The 22,635-nt window shown below is 46.1% G+C and overlaps 1 protein-coding gene across 1 annotated transcript in view; it reads right to left on the reverse strand.

Annotated features, from left to right (window-relative positions):
* Positions 1 to 22,635, reverse strand: part of LOC147019359 (interleukin-1 receptor accessory protein-like 1) — a 70,990-nt gene that overhangs the window by 16,402 nt on the left and 31,953 nt on the right. The window contains exons 5-8 of the mRNA XM_085899805.1: positions 20,939 to 21,111; positions 13,692 to 13,857; positions 3,204 to 3,369; positions 2,141 to 2,209 (exon numbers count right to left, since the gene is read on the reverse strand). Coding sequence (XP_085755931.1) covers positions 2,141 to 2,209; positions 3,204 to 3,369; positions 13,692 to 13,857; positions 20,939 to 21,111 — 574 coding nt within the window. The remainder of the gene's footprint in view (positions 1 to 2,140; positions 2,210 to 3,203; positions 3,370 to 13,691; positions 13,858 to 20,938; positions 21,112 to 22,635) is intronic.

A 22,635-nucleotide genomic window follows, 5' to 3' on the forward strand; every position in this document is an offset into this window, starting at 1 on the left:
CACTGCATTACATTAAAAAGGTGGAAAAAAACATATTCCCTCAACTACAGACCGATCAGCTTACTTCCAAATCATGAGCAAGGTCATGGAATCAATCCATCATCACATTTGATATGAAATCCTTCCATTTCTCCAACAACCTCATCTCAGATCATTCGATCACATTTTGATTTGGAAACGTGCAACGCCGGCAAAATCCAGTGTCGCCTGATCCCACAGATTTTGGCAGGACTACAAACAAGGGATATTTGTTGGCGACTTTAATGCCCAACCCGTCCAAACCAGGTGTGATGTCTACGAGAAGCAAATCCCGTAAAGACAAATGCAGATCGCATTGTCCTTTTAGGAAGGCCAAAGTGTCATTCGTCATGGCTTGTAACTGCTGCGGAGATGCACTACTACGTGCACTTGCTGAAGAGAAGAATGATGACATTCTATGAACGTGGATGTGGACATCTCGTACTCCGATTCATCATTCATCATCGATCTTTCATCACCGTAACGATAACCCAATATTTGTATGATGTAAAGTATATGAAGACACCAATTTGAATTTCTTGTCGTTGTAACATCCCTATGAGGTGGCAAATTCAGATGACGAAGAGGGAGCGTCGTTTTAAATTTTGTACGGGGGGAAATTGCTGAATGAATGAGTTTTCACGTACATGTACGTGCATGGAGGTTGTAGCTCGCAGGATAAATGGAATAGTGATTATGCACACAGTCACAAGGTTGTTTTTTTTTTGTTTTTTTAATGAGTAAACCTGGTTATTCTGAAAATCCTTCACAATCTCCCTGTAATGTACGAACACGAAATGACCAACGTTACGGTATCGACATAAAGTGTTCATTGATGTACATGAAGGATTATTTTTTTTTTTTTGTAACAAAAGCACGTGAATCAAGTGTAACTCCTTTCTTAGTTACATGTGTATGTTAGGGTATGAGTTACATTGAAAATCTTTCATGACGTCGTTTTGATTCAATCGTTTGGTTACAGCGAGGCTGTTCATACCCAAGATCCCTAGATTTTCACCGACCCCTTCCGAGCATGACCTATTGACCCCTAGATCTGCAACCAGTGGCCCCATCAAAAAAACAAATTCCCCACACACCCTAATCTTTGGCCCAAATTTCGTCACGTGGCAAAGTTATAAATCCAGCTCGATGACAACTTTTGTAAGAGAGTTAACTGAGCAGGCCTCCCTAAACACGAGTGCCATGGTCCGATCAACCAGAAAACACACAAGAAAAAAGTATGTTCTTGCATGACCACCTCAATCTCGTTTTAAGCACATTTTTGCTCCTCGGCGCCGCACCGCCAAAGTAGCACGAGTATCTGCCTGTCCACCCACGCATCTGAAAATATCCACAATAGACCTTACACGACTTTACAAAACACACACACACACACACACACACACACACACACACACACACACACACACACACACACACACACACACACACACACACACACACACACACACACACACACACACACACACACTTTAAGGCCATTTTTCTCTGCTAAAGTGGGGGTTAGCCTTGCGGGTCCCATGACAATCTTATATCATGGTTCCCTTTCTGAGGCAGTGTTTTATGGCCGGATGCCCTTCCTGACGCCAACCCTTTAGTCCCCTCTTACGCCACGCAGGGATACGGTGTACCTATTCTAAACCGGGACACACACCGGGAACACGATTTTCATACAATTCCTTTTCAAGGACTTGTCAGTTCAATCTCACGCAATGAGCTCGAATTTGAGAGCAAACAATATGGTAAGTGCACATTTGTACACACACGTCAGAATGCAGTTTCGTATAATTATATTTAATTAAAAAAATTAAATGAAACGACTTTTTTTTTTTTTTAGTATTGCCACAGAATAATTTGTTACACCGTTTGAGTTGGCCTGCTCGTGTTACGGTTTGAACTATCGGCTCGGAATGAAACCAAAGTTCAAATCCCACTGATGTCTTTGCAATGCATTTTAAAAGTTAATTCATGTCGAACTAATGTCTTTGTCCTGCAGGTGATGCATGCAGAAGCTCCACTGTGAATGTCAGACATTTATAAGAGAAAATGAAGCCACGCGCCGATTCACAGCAATAAAGTGAACAAATGTTGGGAAACTTACCGAGGTCGACCCCAAGATACACATTGCCATTTGGATGGATAATCTTTGGTCGTTTCCTTATCGGCCGAGCTGTTGAAGAAAAAAAACGTGAAAGAAACTAAAAAGGCAAGGGTTAAATCTTTGGAGTGACCAATACAACGTACATCATGTATAATACAAACACAATGTACGATGGAAGAACAACACAAAAGTCCTCGTGCTCAGTGACGGTTTACCGTACCTGTAAGATGACTGAAGTAGATGGGGAACCGTGCCGGCTTCCGCTCAATCGATGACAATTGGCCGAGCAAAGCAACGTTACACGCCACACCTTATCATCTTTCAGAAGCTAATCGACTGCTTGGCCTAATTACCCCCAGGAGCGCTATTTCTCCCTTTATTCCTTCACCTCCCCATCATCCCTTTCCTTGTGGCTCAGGGACCACCCTCATTGGTGCAGGGACCACGGGAGCAGTCTGACCCTCACCTCCGGTGATTGGTCAGGTCCCGTACCTCTGCCTGGCAACGAAGTCTGTTTGGTTGGACGGGGCAATCACGGTGGATTCTCCGGGAATGGGGAGGGGGTGTGAATTGGCACGCACCTGTCACTTTGTGACTGATGACTTGGTGTGAAAGGAAGCTTGAAAGATTTCCTTCCAGTGGGCCCATGGAAAGAAATGATTTGGGAATGGCGTGACGTGTGCATGGTGCTGGTGGGAAATGGTTTGAGTTCAGGATGTAGAAAGGAAAATTTAATGGCCAAACCATGGCAACGCATATTTATCCAAATGAATACGATATATACTAAATAGCTAAACAGAATACGAATGAATAACGAGCATTAATTGATGTGGATGCGCTTTGTCCTCCCCGGGGCTCACAACCGTGATACCATACATACTGGTCGCAGTGGATGGCTTTGTTTACAACCACAATCGCCCCTGGAAGGTCAATGTAATCATATTGAAAAGGGGTCTATTTCCTCGTCTGCACTCCACCATTAAATTGATACGTCACTTGTACAGTAGAAAATAATTTCTGGCCAACAACATGAATAATAAAAAAAATAGATTGTAGTATTAACCTCTCACGGTGAGATTAATGCTGCGGGAGAAGTAGTAGAAACGGCCTTGCAATGAGACGTTGGCTGTGCAAGTGTAGTTTCCAGCTTTCCAATCTTTAATCTTCATGATGCTGTAAGAGTTTGGTGCGTTTGTTAAATGCACTTCATGCACAACCTTCTTGCAATCCTGCCAGGGAAGAAAAAAAGGAAGCATTGTAAAATATCAAGAGGGAACTGGGGACAAATAACAATGCCAAATACCAGGAGTAGGGGACAAATAACAATCTTCTCATAAATAAATATCATTTTCTGTCTCTCAGTCTGTCTGTAACACCAATCACGCAAAAACTACTCGGTCAGGTGAGGTCAGGTATGGGAGCATGCGCCGGAGCAGCGCGTCGCTGCGTCCACTTTCCGCCGGTACTCCAGGGGCCTCAGTATGACCATCTCCCTGGCAGACGACTGGCACATCCCCATCTCCTTCAGATGCTGATCAACCTGCTGCAACCACGCACGTGATCGGCCAATTGGCCTCCTCCACTCACGAGACTCCCTTGATGAGAGAATCTGGTGAGCAGGATCAGCATCAGGAAACTCCCTTGATGTTCGACCAGCGAGAGCCAAGGATTCTCTGAAGAGACCTGGTACCAAAGGAATTAAGTCTCCGTCTCAGATCCTTGGTCAGAGTCCAAGTCTCACATCCATAGAGCAAGACTGGAAGCACCAAGGACCCGGACTCGGACGGTTATCCTCCTGCACAGGTACAGGCAGCACCAGACCCCATGATCCAGTGAATCCATGACTCCCCAAGCCCGACCCAGACGTCTATTTACCTCTGACTCTCAGCCAGCAGAGACATGAATATCACTGCCAAGGGAGGTGAATCTCTCCGTGACCTCAACATCCTCACCACAAACAGGCACAGACAGGACAGGAGCATCCAAGATGTCATTGAAAGCCTGGATCTTAGTTTTGACCCAGAAAACCTTTTATTCCCAGCGGCTCAGACTCCTCATTCAGCACCACGAGGGCCCCCAATAGGATACCTAAAGTGTCCGCAAAGATGACTGCATCATCTGTGAAATCAAGGTTGGAGATCTTGACATTCCCAAATGATGCACCACAGGTTGATCTCTCTGACATCCTCCCTAGAATCCAGTCCAAACAAGTGCTGAAAAGTGTGGGGGCCAGTACACACCTTACGAACTCCAGTAACAACTGCAAATAAGTCAGAGATGGCACCACCACATTTCACAGCACTCTCAGTACCAGAGTAGAGTTCAGACATCAGATCGATCAGTTTTGGTGGCACCTCACGAAGACCAAGAATCCTCCAGAGAGCATCCCGATTCACTGAATCAAACACTTTACAGAGATCAACATAGACTGCAAGCAGCCCCTGCCAAAACTCTCAATTGTTGACTTCTTTGGTGTAAAGCCCGACTGTTCTGGGCACTGGTGCTCAAGCAGATGGTGGCGAACCCCACCAATAATTATCCGAGGAAAGACCTTGCTCGGCACTGAGAGCAGTGCACCCCTCGGTAGTTGTTGCAGTCTTGGCGATCACCCTTCCCTTTCCAGAGAGGGACAACAAGGCCCCTCTTCCAGTCAGTTGGGATGATGCCTGTGTTCCAGGCAGAGCACAGAACTGCATGCAGCGACATGAGTACAGTATTTCCACCAGCCTTGAGAAGTTCAGCATGGATGCCACAGATCCCAGTAACTTGACCCCATTTAAACCAGTTCACCGCAACCTGTGTTTCCACAAACGAAGGTGGACGACAGTTGATTGGAGGGTCAGCAACAGGGATTGTAACACCCGTGACATCCAACAGCTGGTGGGTCAGCCTGGTACAGCTGCTAAACGTAATCGGCCCAGCGGGCCTTCACTTCGGACTCCTCTGTCAAGAGCCTACCACCCTCCGCTCTAACTGCTGTACACTGAGGGATGGGATTGGAGGAACACAATGCGGGAATTCCTCTGTAAACAGGACTAGAATCACTTGACCACAGGTGATGCTCTACCCCCTCACAGATTCCTCGCACATAGGCCTCCTAATCCACCCTCAGCACACGTACAGTTTTACGCCTCAGCTCCCTGAACAGCTCAGCTCTGCCATTAAGCCTGGCCTTGTGACTGGTCAATGGTAACCAGTGTCCCTTGAGAGACAAAATTCATCTTCACCCCACATTGAGCTCCAAGACATCCACCGGCAAAATCAAGCACGGTGGTTTTGAAGGCACTCCACTGTCTTCAGGATTCCCCAAAGCACCCAGACCCCAGAAATCCCTACTCGGCCTGTTCACAAACTCCTCAGCTCCCCTCTCATCCTTGAGCTTGCCAACATCCAGCCTTGGCTGGGATGGTACCATTCTCCCGGATTTAAGCTGCAACTTCAGAGTTGCTCCAACAAGCCTGTGGTTGGTATTGAGTAACTGAGCACTCCAGTGGACCCTGCAGTTCTGGATCATCCTCCAGCGACCATCAACGAGCACATGGTCAATCTCCTTTGCCACACTGCTGGCGTTGGAATACCAAGTCCAGCGATGAGCTTGTGGGCGCTGAAACCATGAACCAGCCACCCTACGTCCATAACTTCTTGCAAAGTCAAGAAACTTATTGCTATTCTGGTTCACAGTTCCAGACCCATGGGGACCAACACATGTCTCATAACCATCCCTATCAGTTCCAGTCGATGCATTGAAATCCCCCAAGACTAGAAGATTATCTCGCTTGGGGCACTGATCAACCACAGACTCATGGCACATGGAAGAAGTTCGACCACATGGTGAACATGGGCTACTTGGTTTCATTTGTAGTTTCGGGGGTTCGGGAGGGAAGGTTGACAAAAATTCTCAATGTTAATGTGTATGGTGTAGTTCCACCCGGTGGTGGTGGCAGAGGGTATTACAAGTTCGCTGGGGATATAACTTGCATTTTTGCACTGTACACGTTCCCAGAGAGTGGGAAGCCCCAAAGCCAACCTCCATTAATAACAGAAGGCAGGGGAAGGGGAATTGTGGAAGTCTGGAGAGAGGGGGCGATGGGGGTGAAGTGGGAGTTCAGGAGGAGGGGTGGTGTGGGAGGAGGGAGGGGTGGGATGACGGAGGGGAAGGAATGGGAGGAGGGAGGGGTAGATGCGGAATGAGGAACCCCGGCATTGCTGGGCACCCCTGCTCATCCTAAATATAAAGAGGGAGTAGAGGATAAAGAGCAATCCTCAATATCAAGTAGTGTGGAGGCAAAGAACAAATATTGCAAGGTCAACCCTGTTCATCAAAATATATATTGCACAATGTGCCTCTCTTTTGCTGTGCCTCTCGATAGATATATGTATTGTTGTGGGAATGATCATTAGGGGTTTAGTCGCATGAGTTATTTCTCAGCATTTGTTTAGATAAGCATGACGTACGATTTGTGCAATAGATGTGTTGCGTATTGTTACAGATCAACAATATACTGTATATCACATTATTGGAAAGGTATGTTTTGTGGAAAAGGCAACTTAAATAAAATAAGTATATGGTGGTTGCCATGGGGAACAAAAAGACTAATGCAGTCAGCTGCATGTACATGTGGTACTGGGCAGAGAGCAAGAATGTTCAACAAATCATTCTGAGCAAAGCTGTGTTTGGAATGATATGTTCAAATAACGTGTCAACTGCATTCCTACATGAAAGAGGAACAGACCAGGGGAAAGAATGATTACGGGAAATGCTCATCAAGACCACATACACATCACAGACTTCTTGAGGTTAAGCCTCGGAGTGACCTTGTACAACACAATGAAAAGGCGACACCGAGCCGTACGAGTAGGAAGGGAACACGATGTGAACCCAGAGAGAAGCTCCAGCGGAGTGTGGGGGCACATCCAATCTGTAGATCATTTTACAGACCGGGTTCACACAGCAATGAGAGGGTGAGAGGTTTGCATGGATACCCCTGCTAGTCGTAAATAAAATGATAAACATTTAAAGTGAATGATTGGTGGTGATGTGCGTGGTGGTACACGGTGGTGATGTGCATGGTGGTACACGGTGATGATGTGCATGGTGGTACACGGTGGTGATGTGCATGGTGGTACACGGTGATGATGTGCATGGTGGTACACGGTGGTGATGTGCATGGTGGTACACGGTGGTGATGTGCATGGTGGTACACGGTGGTGATGTGCATGGTGGTACACGGTGGTGATGTGCACGGTGGTACACGGTGGTGATGTGCATGGTGGTACACGGTGGTGATGTGCATGGTGGTACACGGTGGTGATGTGCATGGTGGTACACGGTGGTGATGTGCATGGTGGTACAAGGTGGTGATGTGCATGGTGGTACAAGGTGGTGATGTGCATGGTGGTATATGGTGGTGATGTGCATAGTGGTATATGGTGGTACACGGTGGTGATGTGCATGGTGGTATATGGTGGTACATGATGGTGATGTGCATGGTGGTATATGGTGGTGATGTGCATGGTGGTACATGATGGTGATGTGCATGGTGGTATATGGTGGTGCATGGTGGTACACAGTGGTGATGTGCATGGTGGTACATGATGGTGATGTGCATGGTGGTATATGGTGGTGATGTGCATAGTGGGATATGGTGGTACATGGTGGTGATGTGCATGGTGGTACACGGTGGTGATGTGCATGGTGGTACATGATGGTGATGTGCATGGTGGTATATGGTGGTGATATGCATAGTGGGATATGGTGGTACATGGTGGTGATGTGCATGGTGGTATATGGTGGTGATGTGCATAGTGGTATATGGTGGTGATGTGCATGGTGGTACATGGTGGTGATGTGCATGGTGGTACACGGTGGTGATGTGCATGGTGGTATATGGTGGTACATGATGGTGATGTGCATGGTGGTATATGGTGGTGATGTGCATGGTGGTACATGATGGTGATGTGCATGGTGGTATATGGTGGTGATGTGCATAGTGGTATATAGTGGTACACGATGGTGATGTGCATAGTGGTACACAGTGGTGATGTGCATGGTGGTACATGATGGTGATGTGCATGGTGGTATATGGTGGTGATATGCATAGTGGGATATGGTGGTACATGGTGGTGATGTGCATGGTGGTATATGGTGGTGATGTGCATAGTGGTATATGGTGGTGATGTGCATACTGGGATATGGTCACGATGTGCATGGTGGTACATGGTGGTGATGTGCATGGTGGTACACGGTGGTGATGTGCATGGTGGTATATGGTGGTACATGATGGTGATGTGCATGGTGGTATATGGTGGTGATGTGCATAGTGGTATATGGTGGTACACGATGGTGATGTGCATAGTGGTATATGGTGGTGATGTGCATGGTGGTACATGGTGGTGATGTGCATGGTGGTACACGGTGGTGATGTGCATGGTGGTACACGGTGGTGATGTGCATGGTGGTACATAATGGTGATGTACATGGTGGTACTTGATGGTGATGTGCATGGTGGTACATGGTGGTGATGTGCATGGTGGTACATGGTGGTGATGTGCATGGTGGTACACGGTGGTGATGTGCATGGTGGTACACGGTGGTGATGTGCATGGTGGTACACGGTGGTGATGTGCATGGTGGTACATAATGGTGATGTACATGGTGGTACTTGATGGTGATGTGCATGGTGGTACATGGTGGTGATGTGCATGGTGGTACATGGTGGTGATGTGCATGGTGGTACACGGTGGTGATGTGCATGGTGGTACATGGTGGTGATGTGCATGGTGGTACACGGTGGTGATGTGCATGGTGGTACTTGATGGTGATGTGCATGGTGGTACATGGTGGTGATGTGCATGGTGGTACATGGTGGTGATGTGCATGGTGGTACATGGTGGTGATGTGCATGGTGGTACATGGTGGTGATGTGCATGGTGGTACATGGTGGTGATGTGCATGGTGGTACATGGTGGTGATGTGCATGGTGGTACATGGTGGTGATGTGCATGGTGGTACATGGTGGTGATGTGCATGGTGGTACATGATGGTGATGTGCATGGTGGTACATGATGGTGATGTACATGGTGGTACTTGATGGTGATGTGCATGGTGGTACATGGTGGTGATGTGCATGGTGGTACATGGTGGTGATGTGCATGGTGGTACATGATGGTGATGTACATGGTGGTACTTGATGGTGATGTGCATGGTGGTACATGGTGGTGATGTGCATGGTGGTACATGGTGGTGATGTGCATGGTGGTACATGATGGTATTTTGGAAATGTAAGACAGAAGAGAGAAGAGCTTGCCAAGATTGTGTGAGTCAGGAATGTGAGAGAAGAGATGTTATCTTGATTATGTGAATGAACTGGAGAGACTGAAAGTTTTGTTGGTCCTGTGTATATTTTTTGGTGTGTGTGTGTGTGTGTGTGTGTGTATGTATGTGTGTGTGCGTGTGTGTATGTGTGTGTGAGTGTGTATGTATGTGTGTGTGTGTGTGTGTGTGTGTGTGTATGTGTGTGTGCGTGTGTGTATGTGTGTGTGCGTGTGGGCATGTGTGTGTGTGTGTGTGTGTGTGTGTGTGTGTGTGTGTGTATGTATGTGTGTGTGTGTGTGTGTGTATATATATGTGTGTGTGCGTGTGTGTATGTGTGTGTGTATGTGTGTGTATGTGTGTGTATGTGTGTGTGTGTGTGTATGTGTGTGTGTGCACCAGATCTAATCTATGAACTCCACAAGTCTGAATACAAATACAAACCAAAGGCGAGGACCCATCCCTCCCCCTCCTGGTGTTGGCTTAATGGTTAGGGTGGGTGGGCTTTGGATCCGAGTGTCCTGAGTTCAAATCCCGCTCGGCTGTTGAATTAATACCAGGTGGGGTTAATTCGGCCTGTCATCCTTCTGAGGTTGGCAAAATGAGTGCCAGCATGCTGGTATACTGCGTCGGAGTGGTGACCCGTCCAGGATTGTGCCCAATAACCAAGGCGACTGCTTCAGCAGCACCAACGCACTGCACGGAGTCTGGTCCCAATCTCCTCCTCCTCTCCTCCCCCTCAAAAAAAATTACAAGAAAAAAATAATTGCCATTAAATCTAAAGGAAATGAACATCAAAGAAGTGAGCCCTGTCCCAGGAACGTGCACGTTGCAGTTTAAACCTCATCAGTTTATTTTTGTCCTTTTTAACTCCTTTCTTGTGACAAAAACACCAGTGATTCCACCATCATGTTGCCCAAGTAAAGCATTTCACTCAGACTGCACTTAATCCCATTCATTTACAAATGAAAACCAACTAGCAAAAAATAAAATAAAATCTGCCTTTAAAATTCCCTCCCGTCCTTTGCACTAAAAAGGAAAAAATAAATAAATACTAGCCGGGAGGCGACGATGGTTCGCAGGCATTATCGAACAATTCCACCCACGATAGGTACAATCGAGTTAGTGGAAGCTTTTGAGGAAGCCCTACCGTAAAAACCTATCTCTTCAGTCAAAATTGACCAAATCAAATCGGATTTTTTATACGTTGTACTTACGAACATTACGCACAGCTTCTCGGAAATGAAATTGCGAGAAAAAAAAAATCGAGAAAAAAATAACTTCAAGTGGGCGTGGCTCCTCCCACAAGGGGAGTGGGACGCCCCTCATACAAAAAGACACAACTAGACCATGATATCTAGCTTGTGTCCAAGTTTCATCAAGATCGCATCAAACGTCGCGGAGCTATGCTCTGGAGAGAGTCACAAACAGACAGACAGACAGACACAACGAAAATAGTGGTCACTGCTGGCGCCCGCGAACCAAAAACCCTCGATTTCACCATTCATGCCACGTCAGCAACGTAGTGGTCATGGAGCACCGCGGAGACGTTGCTTACTAAAATGGTGGACGTTCCGCCCCAGTGCTTACTTCACTCTTTCGGATGGCTTGACGGATGAGTGCTTCATCTTGCTCTGTTCTGGTATCTGATTTAAATCAATGCCAATCTTTCTCAAATCACCATTTCATATTCAAATTTGTTAAAATATTGAACATAAGTAACCATGTTTGTTGAATTTATTATACTTATTGTCGACAATGTTTAACAATAAATGACAAGTTGATACATTTGAGAGAAAGAAAAAATTTACGTGTGCAGTCTGACGATGCTCTGGAATGCATTGCAGGTGTCCCCACCCCCCACTTAGCGAAGGGGTGAAGTACCTTTAAAACCCAACATTATATGAACCTTCATTATGTGGGAGCTCGTTTACCATTATAAGCCCCCGTTGGACTCAGTCCGAAATGGGGGCTTATGGATTTGGTCTCGATTTTCGTGTCCGTGCGTGCGTACATCCGCAACCATAGCTCAGATATGTATGGACCAATTTTATTCCTACTTGGCAATTTTTTTTTTTCGACATCATATCCAAGATGGCCGATTGGAGAGAGTCGGCCATTTTAGTTGTTAAAAGAAAGAAGAAAAAAAAATCAGTGTCGAACACTTCCTCACCCATTTCTCAGACATGCACGGTCCGATTTTGTTCAAACTTGGCACAAGCACAGCACGTGATGGCAGACACGTGCTCCTCACTTTATTTTGTGATCTGATCAAAGATGGCCGACTGGTAGACTGGCGGCCATTTTAGTTGTACATAAGTATGGGCTCGCCCTTTACCTCCGCACAGCAAAATTACTAAAACGACGGGGGCGATGACATTTTATGGCTTTTGTACTTGTTTCTTACGGGAAAATTGCACTTCATTTCCTAACATTCATGTGTCGGTCTAAAAGCGAAGCCATATGCTTGGTTAACGATGGTTTTAGTTGCAAGTGACATTATAACATTATTATTTACCTAATAACAGAGACAGTAACACATACAAAACAATGTTAAGTCCAAGTTTCCATACAGAAGGCAGTAGCAAGTAGTGGAGGACATAGTTATTTTTAACCCTTTCATTCTGAAAAGTTAATTATCCGCAAGCCATCTGTAAAGGTAATCCCCCAACTGAAAAGTTAATCTGTGGAAAAACAATCATTGCCACACACACGTGACGTTGCACAATCACCATGACACTGTGACAGCTCCTTCGTTGTCGAGAATGAAGACCTTGTTTAGACGATGAATAGTCCTAAATTAAACAATTGTAGCGAACCTTCATTATGCAAACGTTCGTTAAGCGGGGGATACCTGTACAACACCGCTGGGTGTTGCGATGGTGCCGGATGATAAGTCCCCCAGGTTTGAAAACATCCGAATAGCTACTGGGGAAGAGAAAAGAGTTTTGCCGAGTACGACAGGCCTTTATGATGAGAGTGGATCAAACCTGCAAGGAAATCCAGTGGCTGAGGTCGCCAGAACTGAAAGTCAGACCCTGAGCTTCTCAAACATTCACAAAATTGGAACTCGGAAAGTAAGGTCACTGAATCAGAGTTGGGTTTAATAAAGCAGAGTGGATTATTGGGATATATTCTTCCATTGTAAACAGGGATATGTTAAGTTAAATTCACCCTGTTTTATGTGTAGCGAGGAAGGCTGTGTTGTTCTTGATAGAGACGAGCAAAGGGTGAGATCGTAATTTGTATGGACCTTCTTTATCAGACAAGTTCAGGAATGGATGGGAGGCGAGTGAGTGCAGGACTCAATAGTGCTTCGCACGCGGACCCACAAACCTCCCGCGTGGCCCGCTTGGTTAAGAACTATGATGCCGGCTTGAAGAAGCACGTGCTGGTGGCAATGGCTCCCGAGGAAGGAGGAGCGCTGAGGGTGGAGTGAACGGCCAAACGCGGGAACAACAGGCAGCCATGCACCGGGCGGGGGTGCAGTTTCCACAGAAGGGTTTGTAGAGGGATAAAAATTGGGAAGTGCAGGCGCAAAGGGCCTGTTTGAGCCAGTTGCGCCTTTGAGTGGTGGAGTTGAGACTGCAGCAGGAACATCCCATTGGGGCGATTCGGCTCGACATCCCAACAGTTCGGAGCCTGCTGAAAGACCTCTCAAAATCCTTGCCTGTTGCTCATTGTTTGATACACGTGAGGAATTGAGTGGGCACCAGAGGGGCTCCAGTTATTCTTGTACAATAGGTTTGTGTCATTCCTTCCCTTCCTTATACGTCGTCTTTGTGTGGCAGATCGATTCCGAATTTTGTTGTCTCGACTCCCCGTGTCATTATTTCTTTTCGTAAATAATTTTATTTATAAGAACGTGTCCGTCATCTTGTTCCATCACCTGCGCGCGGGACTCCAATTCTGTATTTAATTGGCGTCCCTGGAGGAGATATACATAAGATAAAGTTCGTCCCTTTGTGGATATTTAAATCGTATAAAGCAGGCAACGATCCACTCATGTTGGCTTCTAACTCAATTGTCTCGTACTCGTGAGTTAACCCATTCCTAGCTGGGCAGTTTGGCGTTAGCCAGGACTGTCCATGCAACAATGCTATCGTTGGATTGCCTGAAATACAAAAGATCTTTTAAGTTAGGAGGACAAAACAAAGAAGCTGTCACAAGCATGAACAAACAGCATGGTCGATGGAGAATGAGGGCAGAAGCAACAGTGATCCGAACAGTTACACAAACCTTGAACCAGTTAATTGTGACATTGCTTTGTAAGTGGTTCAATGCTGGACAGCGAATGGTCTTCGAACTTCCGATGTTTGCTGTAAAACTGTAACTCGACTCAGAATGGTAGCACGAGCTTGTATCGGGTCGCCACACTTTTAACACGTGACACACACTCTGTTTCCTGGCAAAACAAAAACAAAAACAGAAGAAAATCGATTACCTCATGTGGTTGTCCCCTTAAGCTCACAAACTTCTGGTTTCAATACCTGTTAAGCCATGTTTTCTCAGGCAGAGCTTAGTAATACAGATGACAAGAGGAGTTTGGATCAATAAGGCAATCCCGAATCATCTCAACTATTTAAAGTTGTTCACAAACTCCCAGCTGCTGAAATAATTCTTCCATAATGGTTGTTGCTCGTGCCCAATGATAATGTTGCAATAAAGAGTAAAACTCCTTCATTAGAAATGAGGTAAACTTGGAAGTCCAAACATGAAAACAGGAAGCTCATTGTGATGCGACAGACAATGGGCACATTCCCATCCAATGCCAATTAACAGCAGCTCTACAAATCATTGGGATACCATCAATTACAAGGCACATCACAAGTTTACCAGTATGTTGTTGGGATACCATCCATTACATGGCGCATCACAAGTTTACCAGTATGTTGTTGGGATACCATCAATTACAAGGCACATCACGAGTTTACCAGTATGTTGTTGGGATACCATCAATTACAAGGCACATCACAAGTTTACCAGTATGTTGTTGGGATACCATCAATTACAAGGCACATCACGAGTTTACCAGTATGTTGTTGGGATACCATCAATTACAGGGCACATCACAAGTTTACCAGTATGTTGTTGGGATACCATCAATTACAAGGCACATCACAAGTTTACCAGTATGTTGTTGGGATACCATCAATTACAGGGCACATTACAAGTTTACCAGTAAGTTGTTGGGATACCATCCATTACATGGCGCATCACAAGTTTACCAGTATGTTGTTGGGATACCATCAATTACAAGGCACATCACGAGTTTACCAGTATGTTGTTGGGATACCATCAATTACAAGGCACATCACAAGTTTACCAGTATGTTGTTGGGATACCATCAATTACAAGGCACATCACAAGTTTACCAGTATGTTGTTGGGATACCATCAATTACAAGGCACATCACAAGTTTACCAGTATGTTGTTGGGATACCATCAATTACAAGGCACATCACGAGTTTACCAGTATGTTGTTGGGATACCATCAATTACAAGGCACATCACAAGTTTACCAGTATGTTGTTGGGATACCATCAATTACAGGGCACATTACAAGTTTACCAGTAAGTTGTTGGGATACCATCCATTACACGGCGCAATACAAGTTTATCAGTAAGTTGTTGGGATACCATCAATTACATGGCGCATCACAAGTTTACCAGTATGTTGTTGGGATACCATCCATCTCGGACCGCGCCCCCGACGACTGGCCGAGGGTCGAGTCGGCCCTGCATGCCCGCCCGGGCATCCCCGATTAGCGCTGATCAATGCCTGCTCCGCGATGCACCATGCGGCCCGAGCGATCCGAACTGCACAGTACGCCTCCGCATGATTTCGGCTTCGCTTGGTGGAGAGGCGAGGAGACTTCCGCCGTCCGTGGGGACCACCCGCGGCCGCCAGCGAGGACCGACGGTAAGGTGTTAGGATAAACCCATGCACAGACCAGAACAAGATGCGTGCCATTCGTGCCTTGCTCTGTGCGATGATAAGGTATCACGGCTGCGAACAGGTTTGCCTGCCATCGAGCACGTTGCGTACAGTACATGCGGACCCGCCACAGAACACGTGGCCACGTGCGCGTTGTTCACCCGTATCTGCCATCACGTTCGCGGTGTTGTGTTCCATCCGTGCCCTGCTCCGTACGATAATAAGGTGTCACGAGCTAAGCACGGGTCTGCCCACCATCGACCATGTTTCGCACAGTACGCGTGGATCCGCCATGGCCCACAGAGTCAGTGCTCGCGTTCGCTCGATTCTGCTATTGTGTGCGCGGGGCCAACCCCGATCTGTGTCAGGATTTGAGGGGAACGATTGGATATAATAATTAGATGGAGGTTTGGAATGAAAAATAATATAGATATAAGTATCAGATGGAGAAATGCAGGGAAAAGAGGATGCCGATATAATTAAATCTAGACATGGATTGAAAAGAACGCGCCGCCCATATCTTGAATATTTGTGTCCTGTACAACATGGCGTGGTTGTCGTTTTTCTGTTATCGACCTCTGACGATGTAGTTATTGGCACCAAGCTGCCAGCCACTCTCTCGCCGATATTGTGTCATTTGCTTCTGTGTTGTGAAAAACAACATCCGTGCAGCCTCTTTAAAAGATATTCATTCGTACGCCTTTTCAATGCAACCGGCCATCTGATGCCAGATCATTGGAAACGTCGGCAGTTGCTGCAAGCGAAGAGGTACTTTTTTGTTGCGGCAAGTGAAAAGGCCCTTTTTCTTTCCGCTGTTTTTGTGCGATCTGCTTTCTTTACAAAATATGAATATAAACATATTAATAGTTGCTGCAACATATTGTTACGGTTCTCGGAACCGTATGCATACAAACATACAGTTGTCCCGAAGTCAGTTATTCCGTTCAGTATATGTGTAGATAGAACCCCTCCTTGTGTGTAGTGGGAAGACACTGGGGTGCGTTGCGATGTTTTTTTAGTCGGGTCAATAAATCTTTATATCCCCTCCAACAACGTACCACTGTTCACCCGCTGTCTACTCGGACGCTAACCGGCGACTCGCTTGGCAGAATCTTTGTGTAGTAACTTTTTGGCGAGTCCGAACATGAGTGGAGTGGGCGGGCTTCCCGGTATGGCTGAAACCCCGCCCAGAAAGGGTGGCCCCATGGAAGCCCCGTCCAATCAGGGCGAACAGTGACGTCGGCTTCACCAAGGCCGCTCCCTGCTGAGGGAGATCTATAGATTATGACACCATCCTCAGGGTAGAGGCTGAGAGAGTCGGACGGCTCGTTGGTTGAAGCTGAGAGAGTCGGAGGGTTCGTTTGTTGAGTGCTGAGAGAGTCGGAGCATTTGTGCTGAGAGGGTGAGCGAGTGAGCTGGAAAGTGAGTCGTCTTGGGAGTGAGCTGGAAACCCTAATCCCCGCCTCGGACTCCGCTCTACTCGACCCGGGCTCTTTCGCAGATATGGTCTTCACGCGAGCGGCCGTGGACCGAGCCGCACAACCATTGACACTATGGAGCGCCCCTTCCCTCCAACGTTCAGGTACCTGAGAGAACTGCGATCTCAGCTCACCTCCCTCTCTGGCTGCGGGGGTCCTTTGCAAACATCTGGGTTTCTTTTCGTCCGAGTGTTTGGCGCTGTCTTTAAGTAGAACTGCATAAGTGTTTTTATTTGATCATTGTAAATCTTGCCCGTTTTATTCCCGTGTAAGTCTGCTCTGTGTCTTCTTTTGTAAGTTGCTGTAAATTGTCGCATTACACTTTCTCTTTCCCCTGCATAACACACCCAATAAACCTGTTTCCTGTGCCACATATTTTTCCTCACTTTATTGAAAATAAATTATTATAGAAATGTTCCCATTTCGTTTTTGTCTTTTCCATCATTGGTCCAGCATGGTTCGGATCTAAGTTTAGCCGGGTCTTTATCCCCGATAATCTGTTCATTCTAGCTGGTACGTCCTTGGTAGTTCCGCTCGGCTGCATCCGATCCGGAGTTGGTAGTTGGTACTCTACCGTAGTTGGTAGAGTGATCCGGTTCGGGCAAGGCGTACTGAGGGCGTGGTTCCCCGATAGACGACACCGCGTGGTTAATTAGGTAAATTGGTTTGAGACAAAAAAACCCTACGCTACGCGGTCGAAGTATTGGCGTCCACGGTCGGTTAAGCGACCCGCCACGTCACGGAATTATCCGTGAGCGACGGCCTACAATTCCGGGAGTCTGGTGGGAGACGATGTAACTTCCCCCACCTAGCGGTCGTTCTCACCACCTCCCCCCGGCCCGCAACAGTATTAATAGTCAGTAGTTGCTGCAAGTGAAGAGATACGTAGACGGCACACATGAAAGTGGAACACAATTGGGTACAAATGACTCTCCATGGTGTGTACGCGTGCCTGGTGCATGGTCCGAATTTGCACCAGGGTCCATGGTGTCATGGCGCCGTGGAGGAGGTTCCGCGGCCATCTCATGAACCATGTGCTTCTGCATGGGGGGAGCGGACGTGCTGCGCCACCATAGCCATGCGCGATATGCCGTGCAGCGCAGGTGGAGGGAAATCCGTGCATGTGTGAGTGAAAAGAAGAGTATACCGCCGGTGCATGAGCACGTTTCGCATGGAATGCAAAGTGGTTGGAGAAACGAGTATCCGGAGGGTGGGGGGGGGGGGCTGTGAAGGAATGACTATAGTTTTAAATTTGAAACGGCTTCCCCAAAGTGTAGCATTTACAAATCCGATTCAGAGTGAGCCAACTGGAGGGATGCAAAGCTCGCTGCATGTGTGAGTATGCATGCAGGTAGGCCTTTGTCAGGTAGATAGCATGGGTTTTAATTTTTAGCTCACGTGAAACGTAGTTCTGGGGAGCTTATGGGATGGTGTGTCGTCAGTCAGTCAGTCAGTCCATCCGTCAATAATAGCAATTTCTTCTCTGAAGCTATACATACAATTTTGATGAAACTTTACCACAACTTTCATCACCCTGCATGTACCAAAGTTTGTTCATGACATTACAATATATATATATATATATATATATATATATATATATATATATATATATATATATATATATATATATATATATATATACACATACATACATATATCAGCCTTGAAGAGGTTGCTCTACAGGAGTTCCCCACCAAAGAAGGATTTTTCTTCTCAGAAACTACACAATACACATGCAATTCCGATGAAACGTGAGCACAACCTTCATCACCCATGATGTACCAAAGTTGTTCATGGGTGTAAAAAAGCATTTTTTTTAAATTGGGGTCTAAGGGGGTCTGTGTGGGGGGGGCAGGTTGCCCCCCAAAATATGTATTTGCTATAACATTGGTTCATTGGTTCATTTTGCTGATTCCATCTCACATTGACTTCCTCTTCCGTATCATTATTCTACCAGGTGAGTGCCCAGCGGTATCGCCCCTATTTTTAAATGCTACTGCTCGGTTTTATATAGAACATGGCGGTTAAAAGAATACGGTGCTGTATGGGCGCATTTTAATAGCCCCGATAAAGCCTGAGTACGCTACCTTCCTTCCACCTCCCCTCACGCTGCCTTCACCTCCCCTCACGCTGCCTTCCTCTCCCTTCACACTGCCTTCCCCTCCCCTCACGCTGCCCTCCCCTCCCCTCACGCCGCCCTCCCCTCCCCTCACGCTGCCTTCCCCTCCCCTCACGCTGCCTTCCCCTCCCCTCACGCTGCCTTCCCCTCCCCTCACGCTGCCTTCCCTCCCTTCCCCTCACACTGCCCTCCCTCCCCTCACGCTGCCTTCCCCTCCCCTCATGCTGCCTTCCCCTTCCCTCACCCTGCCTTCCCTTCACCTTGCCTTCCCCTCACCCTGCCTTTCCCTCCTCTCAAGCTGCCTTCCCTCCCCTCACTCTGCCTTCCCCTCACCTCACGCTGCCTTCCCCTCACCTCACGCTGCCTTCCCCTCCCCTCACCCTGCCTTGCCCTCCCCTCACTCTGCCTTGCCCTCCCCTCACTCTGCCGTCCTCTCCCTTCCCCTCACTCTGCCTTCCCTTCCCCTCACCCTGCCTTCCTCTCCCTTCCCCTCACCCTCACGCTACTATCAAATTCCCTTCAAGTGGCCTTCCCTTCCCCTTCCCTGCCACTTACTCTGTCTTCCCTTCCCTTCCCTTCCCCTCTTGCTGCCTTCCCTTCCCCTCCTCTTTCTAGGTGCGTGAATATGCCGCTGATAAAATACCCCGTTACCAGTAAGCTGCCACTCATTTTGCTGACCTCGGAAGGATGACAGGCTGAGTCAATCCACCTGGTATTAATTCAACGGAATGACAAGGGTTTGATCTCAAGACCCCACAATGTTATGCCAGCCACCTTAATTGTTAAGCCAACACCAGGCTTAAAAAGATGATGTTGCAATGACATTTGTAATCGAGTAAAAAAAACAAAAAAAAATCTCATCCAAAAAGAAAAAGAAAAAGAGGGATAATCAGAAGCAGCAGCCCCAACAACTTACCATCAGACGGACAAATGTATTTTCAAACAGTGACATATTAGCTCTTCAATAACGCCGACTTGTTTGTTTGTTTGTTTGTTTATTTATTCATCAGTTTGGTGAACGTTTTGGCTCCACCCCAAAACCCCAGAGGAAGCCCTGCATATGCATACACATTTACACTCCTATGTTACTATGTATACAAATCCAATCTTTTGTTTCAGTCTTTACTCAATCGGAACTTTTCCTCTGAAAAAAAAGAAACAAGCCCTTTTAAAATGAATCCTAACCCTAACCATAACATTTAACCGAGTTTCATGAATAAAAACAGAAGCAAACTGGAGAGTTCATAGAACACTTTACCCCCCCCCCCACCCCCACCACAGTCATGAGAAACAAGGACATATGCAGGGTTTGTGAGCGGAAAATTTGATTGGTCGTGATGACGTAAAATGGCGTCATATTTTGGCCAAGTACTGCTAAACAGAGGGGGTTTTGAAATTTCCAAAAAGGCGGCTTGTGTTCTGCAGTGTCAAGTTTATAATTAAATTCAAATGGAATAAATATTTTTAAATGTAGAAAATAAAAATTCAGAAGTTCACAGCAGTTGATGCAGTGTCTTTTACGCCACCTTATTAAACACGTTACACGAGTTCTTCACGCCTGTTTGTGTCCTTTATGACATCGTGAAAACAGTAAGTTTCCTGGTTGGAATGATTTTCAATTTTGTTTGATTGCCAGACAAGAAAAGTACAACATTGTCTCACTCCTCTCTGCACATGCGCGATCGGGTCAAATTCGGAGACAAAGTACCGCTAAACTACAGGTTTGTTTTCCCATTCATGTTCAAAATAAAACATTCAATTGGAATCAAGTTGTTACTCAATCACAAATCACAGACTGGCGTTTGTAGACAGACAGACAAAGTGAAGCAATTTCTTCATCCTGCACGGGTTTGGGGGGGTGCGGGGGGGGGGAATGATTACATCATTAACATTGGACAACAGAAAATAAGCGAAGTTGAGAGACAGATGTTGCACACCCATTTCCATACCCGCGAACACAGATGTACACTCCTGCGTGCTCTGGCCGTGTGTGAAGCAGCCATAACGCGCTGTCGTACATCATGTATGTGTCATCTCCAGGGTACACGCGATGGGTGGGACTCTCTTGATTGGATGGCTTCAACCACCACTGGATTTCATCAGCACCGCCGTCACTTTTGGACTACAACGAAACAAATTGGTGACAGTCTGATGGTGGTAAGAAACAGGACTCATTTTTACGAGATAATGGATGGCAACTACTAATAAGTGATCAGAACACATGTTTACCAAAACAGTAAGAACGACCAAGTATCTCAAAATGCAAAGCCTGTCCGCATCCGATTTGCACTCAAATTAAACATGACAAAAAAAACAGCAGCCAAGAAAATTAAATTAATAAATAATATTAAGCATTTATTAATTAGTGTTTTCCATATTCTCAAAATAAAAGGTTTATTGAAAAATTCATGACAAAAACTGAAATGGTAAATAAAGAAACAGAAGCGATTGCAAAATCCGTCCATCTCTTGCTTCGCAGCGGCACACGGGCTAATTAAGGCCTGTTTGTACGAACTCTGACTTTTCCCTTTGACCATATTCTCATTATAAGGGTTTGTTGAAAATTTGATGACAAAAGCTAAAATTGTAAAATAAATAAATAAATAAAAACGGGGATGGCTTGGACACACGGACGGACGGACGGACGGACGGACGGACGGACGGACGGACACACACACACACACACACACACACACACACACACACACACACACACACACACACACACACACACACACACACACACACACACACACACACACACACTTTCAGACAACTACCACATTTGGCAAACAGACAAAGTCCAACACAGGGATTGCCGTAAGGGTATATTTTCATCCACCACCTCAGCCTTTAAAAGTCCACAGAATCAGAACATCATGTTTGGTTTCATGAATCGATATGCCTTCGGCTTCACTTAACACTTAATCGCTGTTCTTCTCTTGAATAAATTTCTTGAAAGGAAGATTTTAATCTTATTTGGTGACCTTTTACGCACCATTGGCCCAACCCTTCCCATGATGTCATCTCGACCTCGGGTCAATACACGTACGATCTGACAGCACCTTCGACATCATGATTTTGACGATCGTCGTAATCTGGGGATTCTTGATGAGAAAGTTATTCGTCAAATTCACTTTCTGACGAGTCTGAATTGAGTTGAGCGCACATTATCCCTTGCGTGCTGACAATCTCTCCATCGATCACGTCGTGGCAGTTTATCTGGAATTTTTAAGGATGGTACCCGAAGGATTCTGGAACAACTCAAATTTTTTTAGAATTTAAACCTCATTCAGTTCTCTGTTTATTACTTAAAAATCAATATGATCACATCAAAAAAAAAATATATATATATACATTTCTTCTAATTCTGTGGACCTTTAAAGGCCACTTTTCCCTATTTTGTTATTGATAAACAATCTGATTGGCTATCAGCTATCACATGAGACATAACACAGGCGAAGGGCAGCATGTCTAATTAACCGAGCTGTGTCTTCCACCCATTGGCTGGACAGCTGGCCTGACTCCACAACACAATTAGAACCTAACTAAATAATACGATCACCAATTTTGTGCTGCGGTCAGCCGAAGTCATCAGCTACGGTAAGTGTTGTCCAGTCTTTGCAATCGCCATGCCTTCCCTATG

Source organism: Eptatretus burgeri, chromosome 10, assembly GCF_056783735.1.
Source record: "Eptatretus burgeri isolate ZD-2024b chromosome 10, Ebu_testis_v1, whole genome shotgun sequence".
Classification (NCBI taxonomy): Eukaryota; Metazoa; Chordata; class Myxini; order Myxiniformes; family Myxinidae; genus Eptatretus; species Eptatretus burgeri.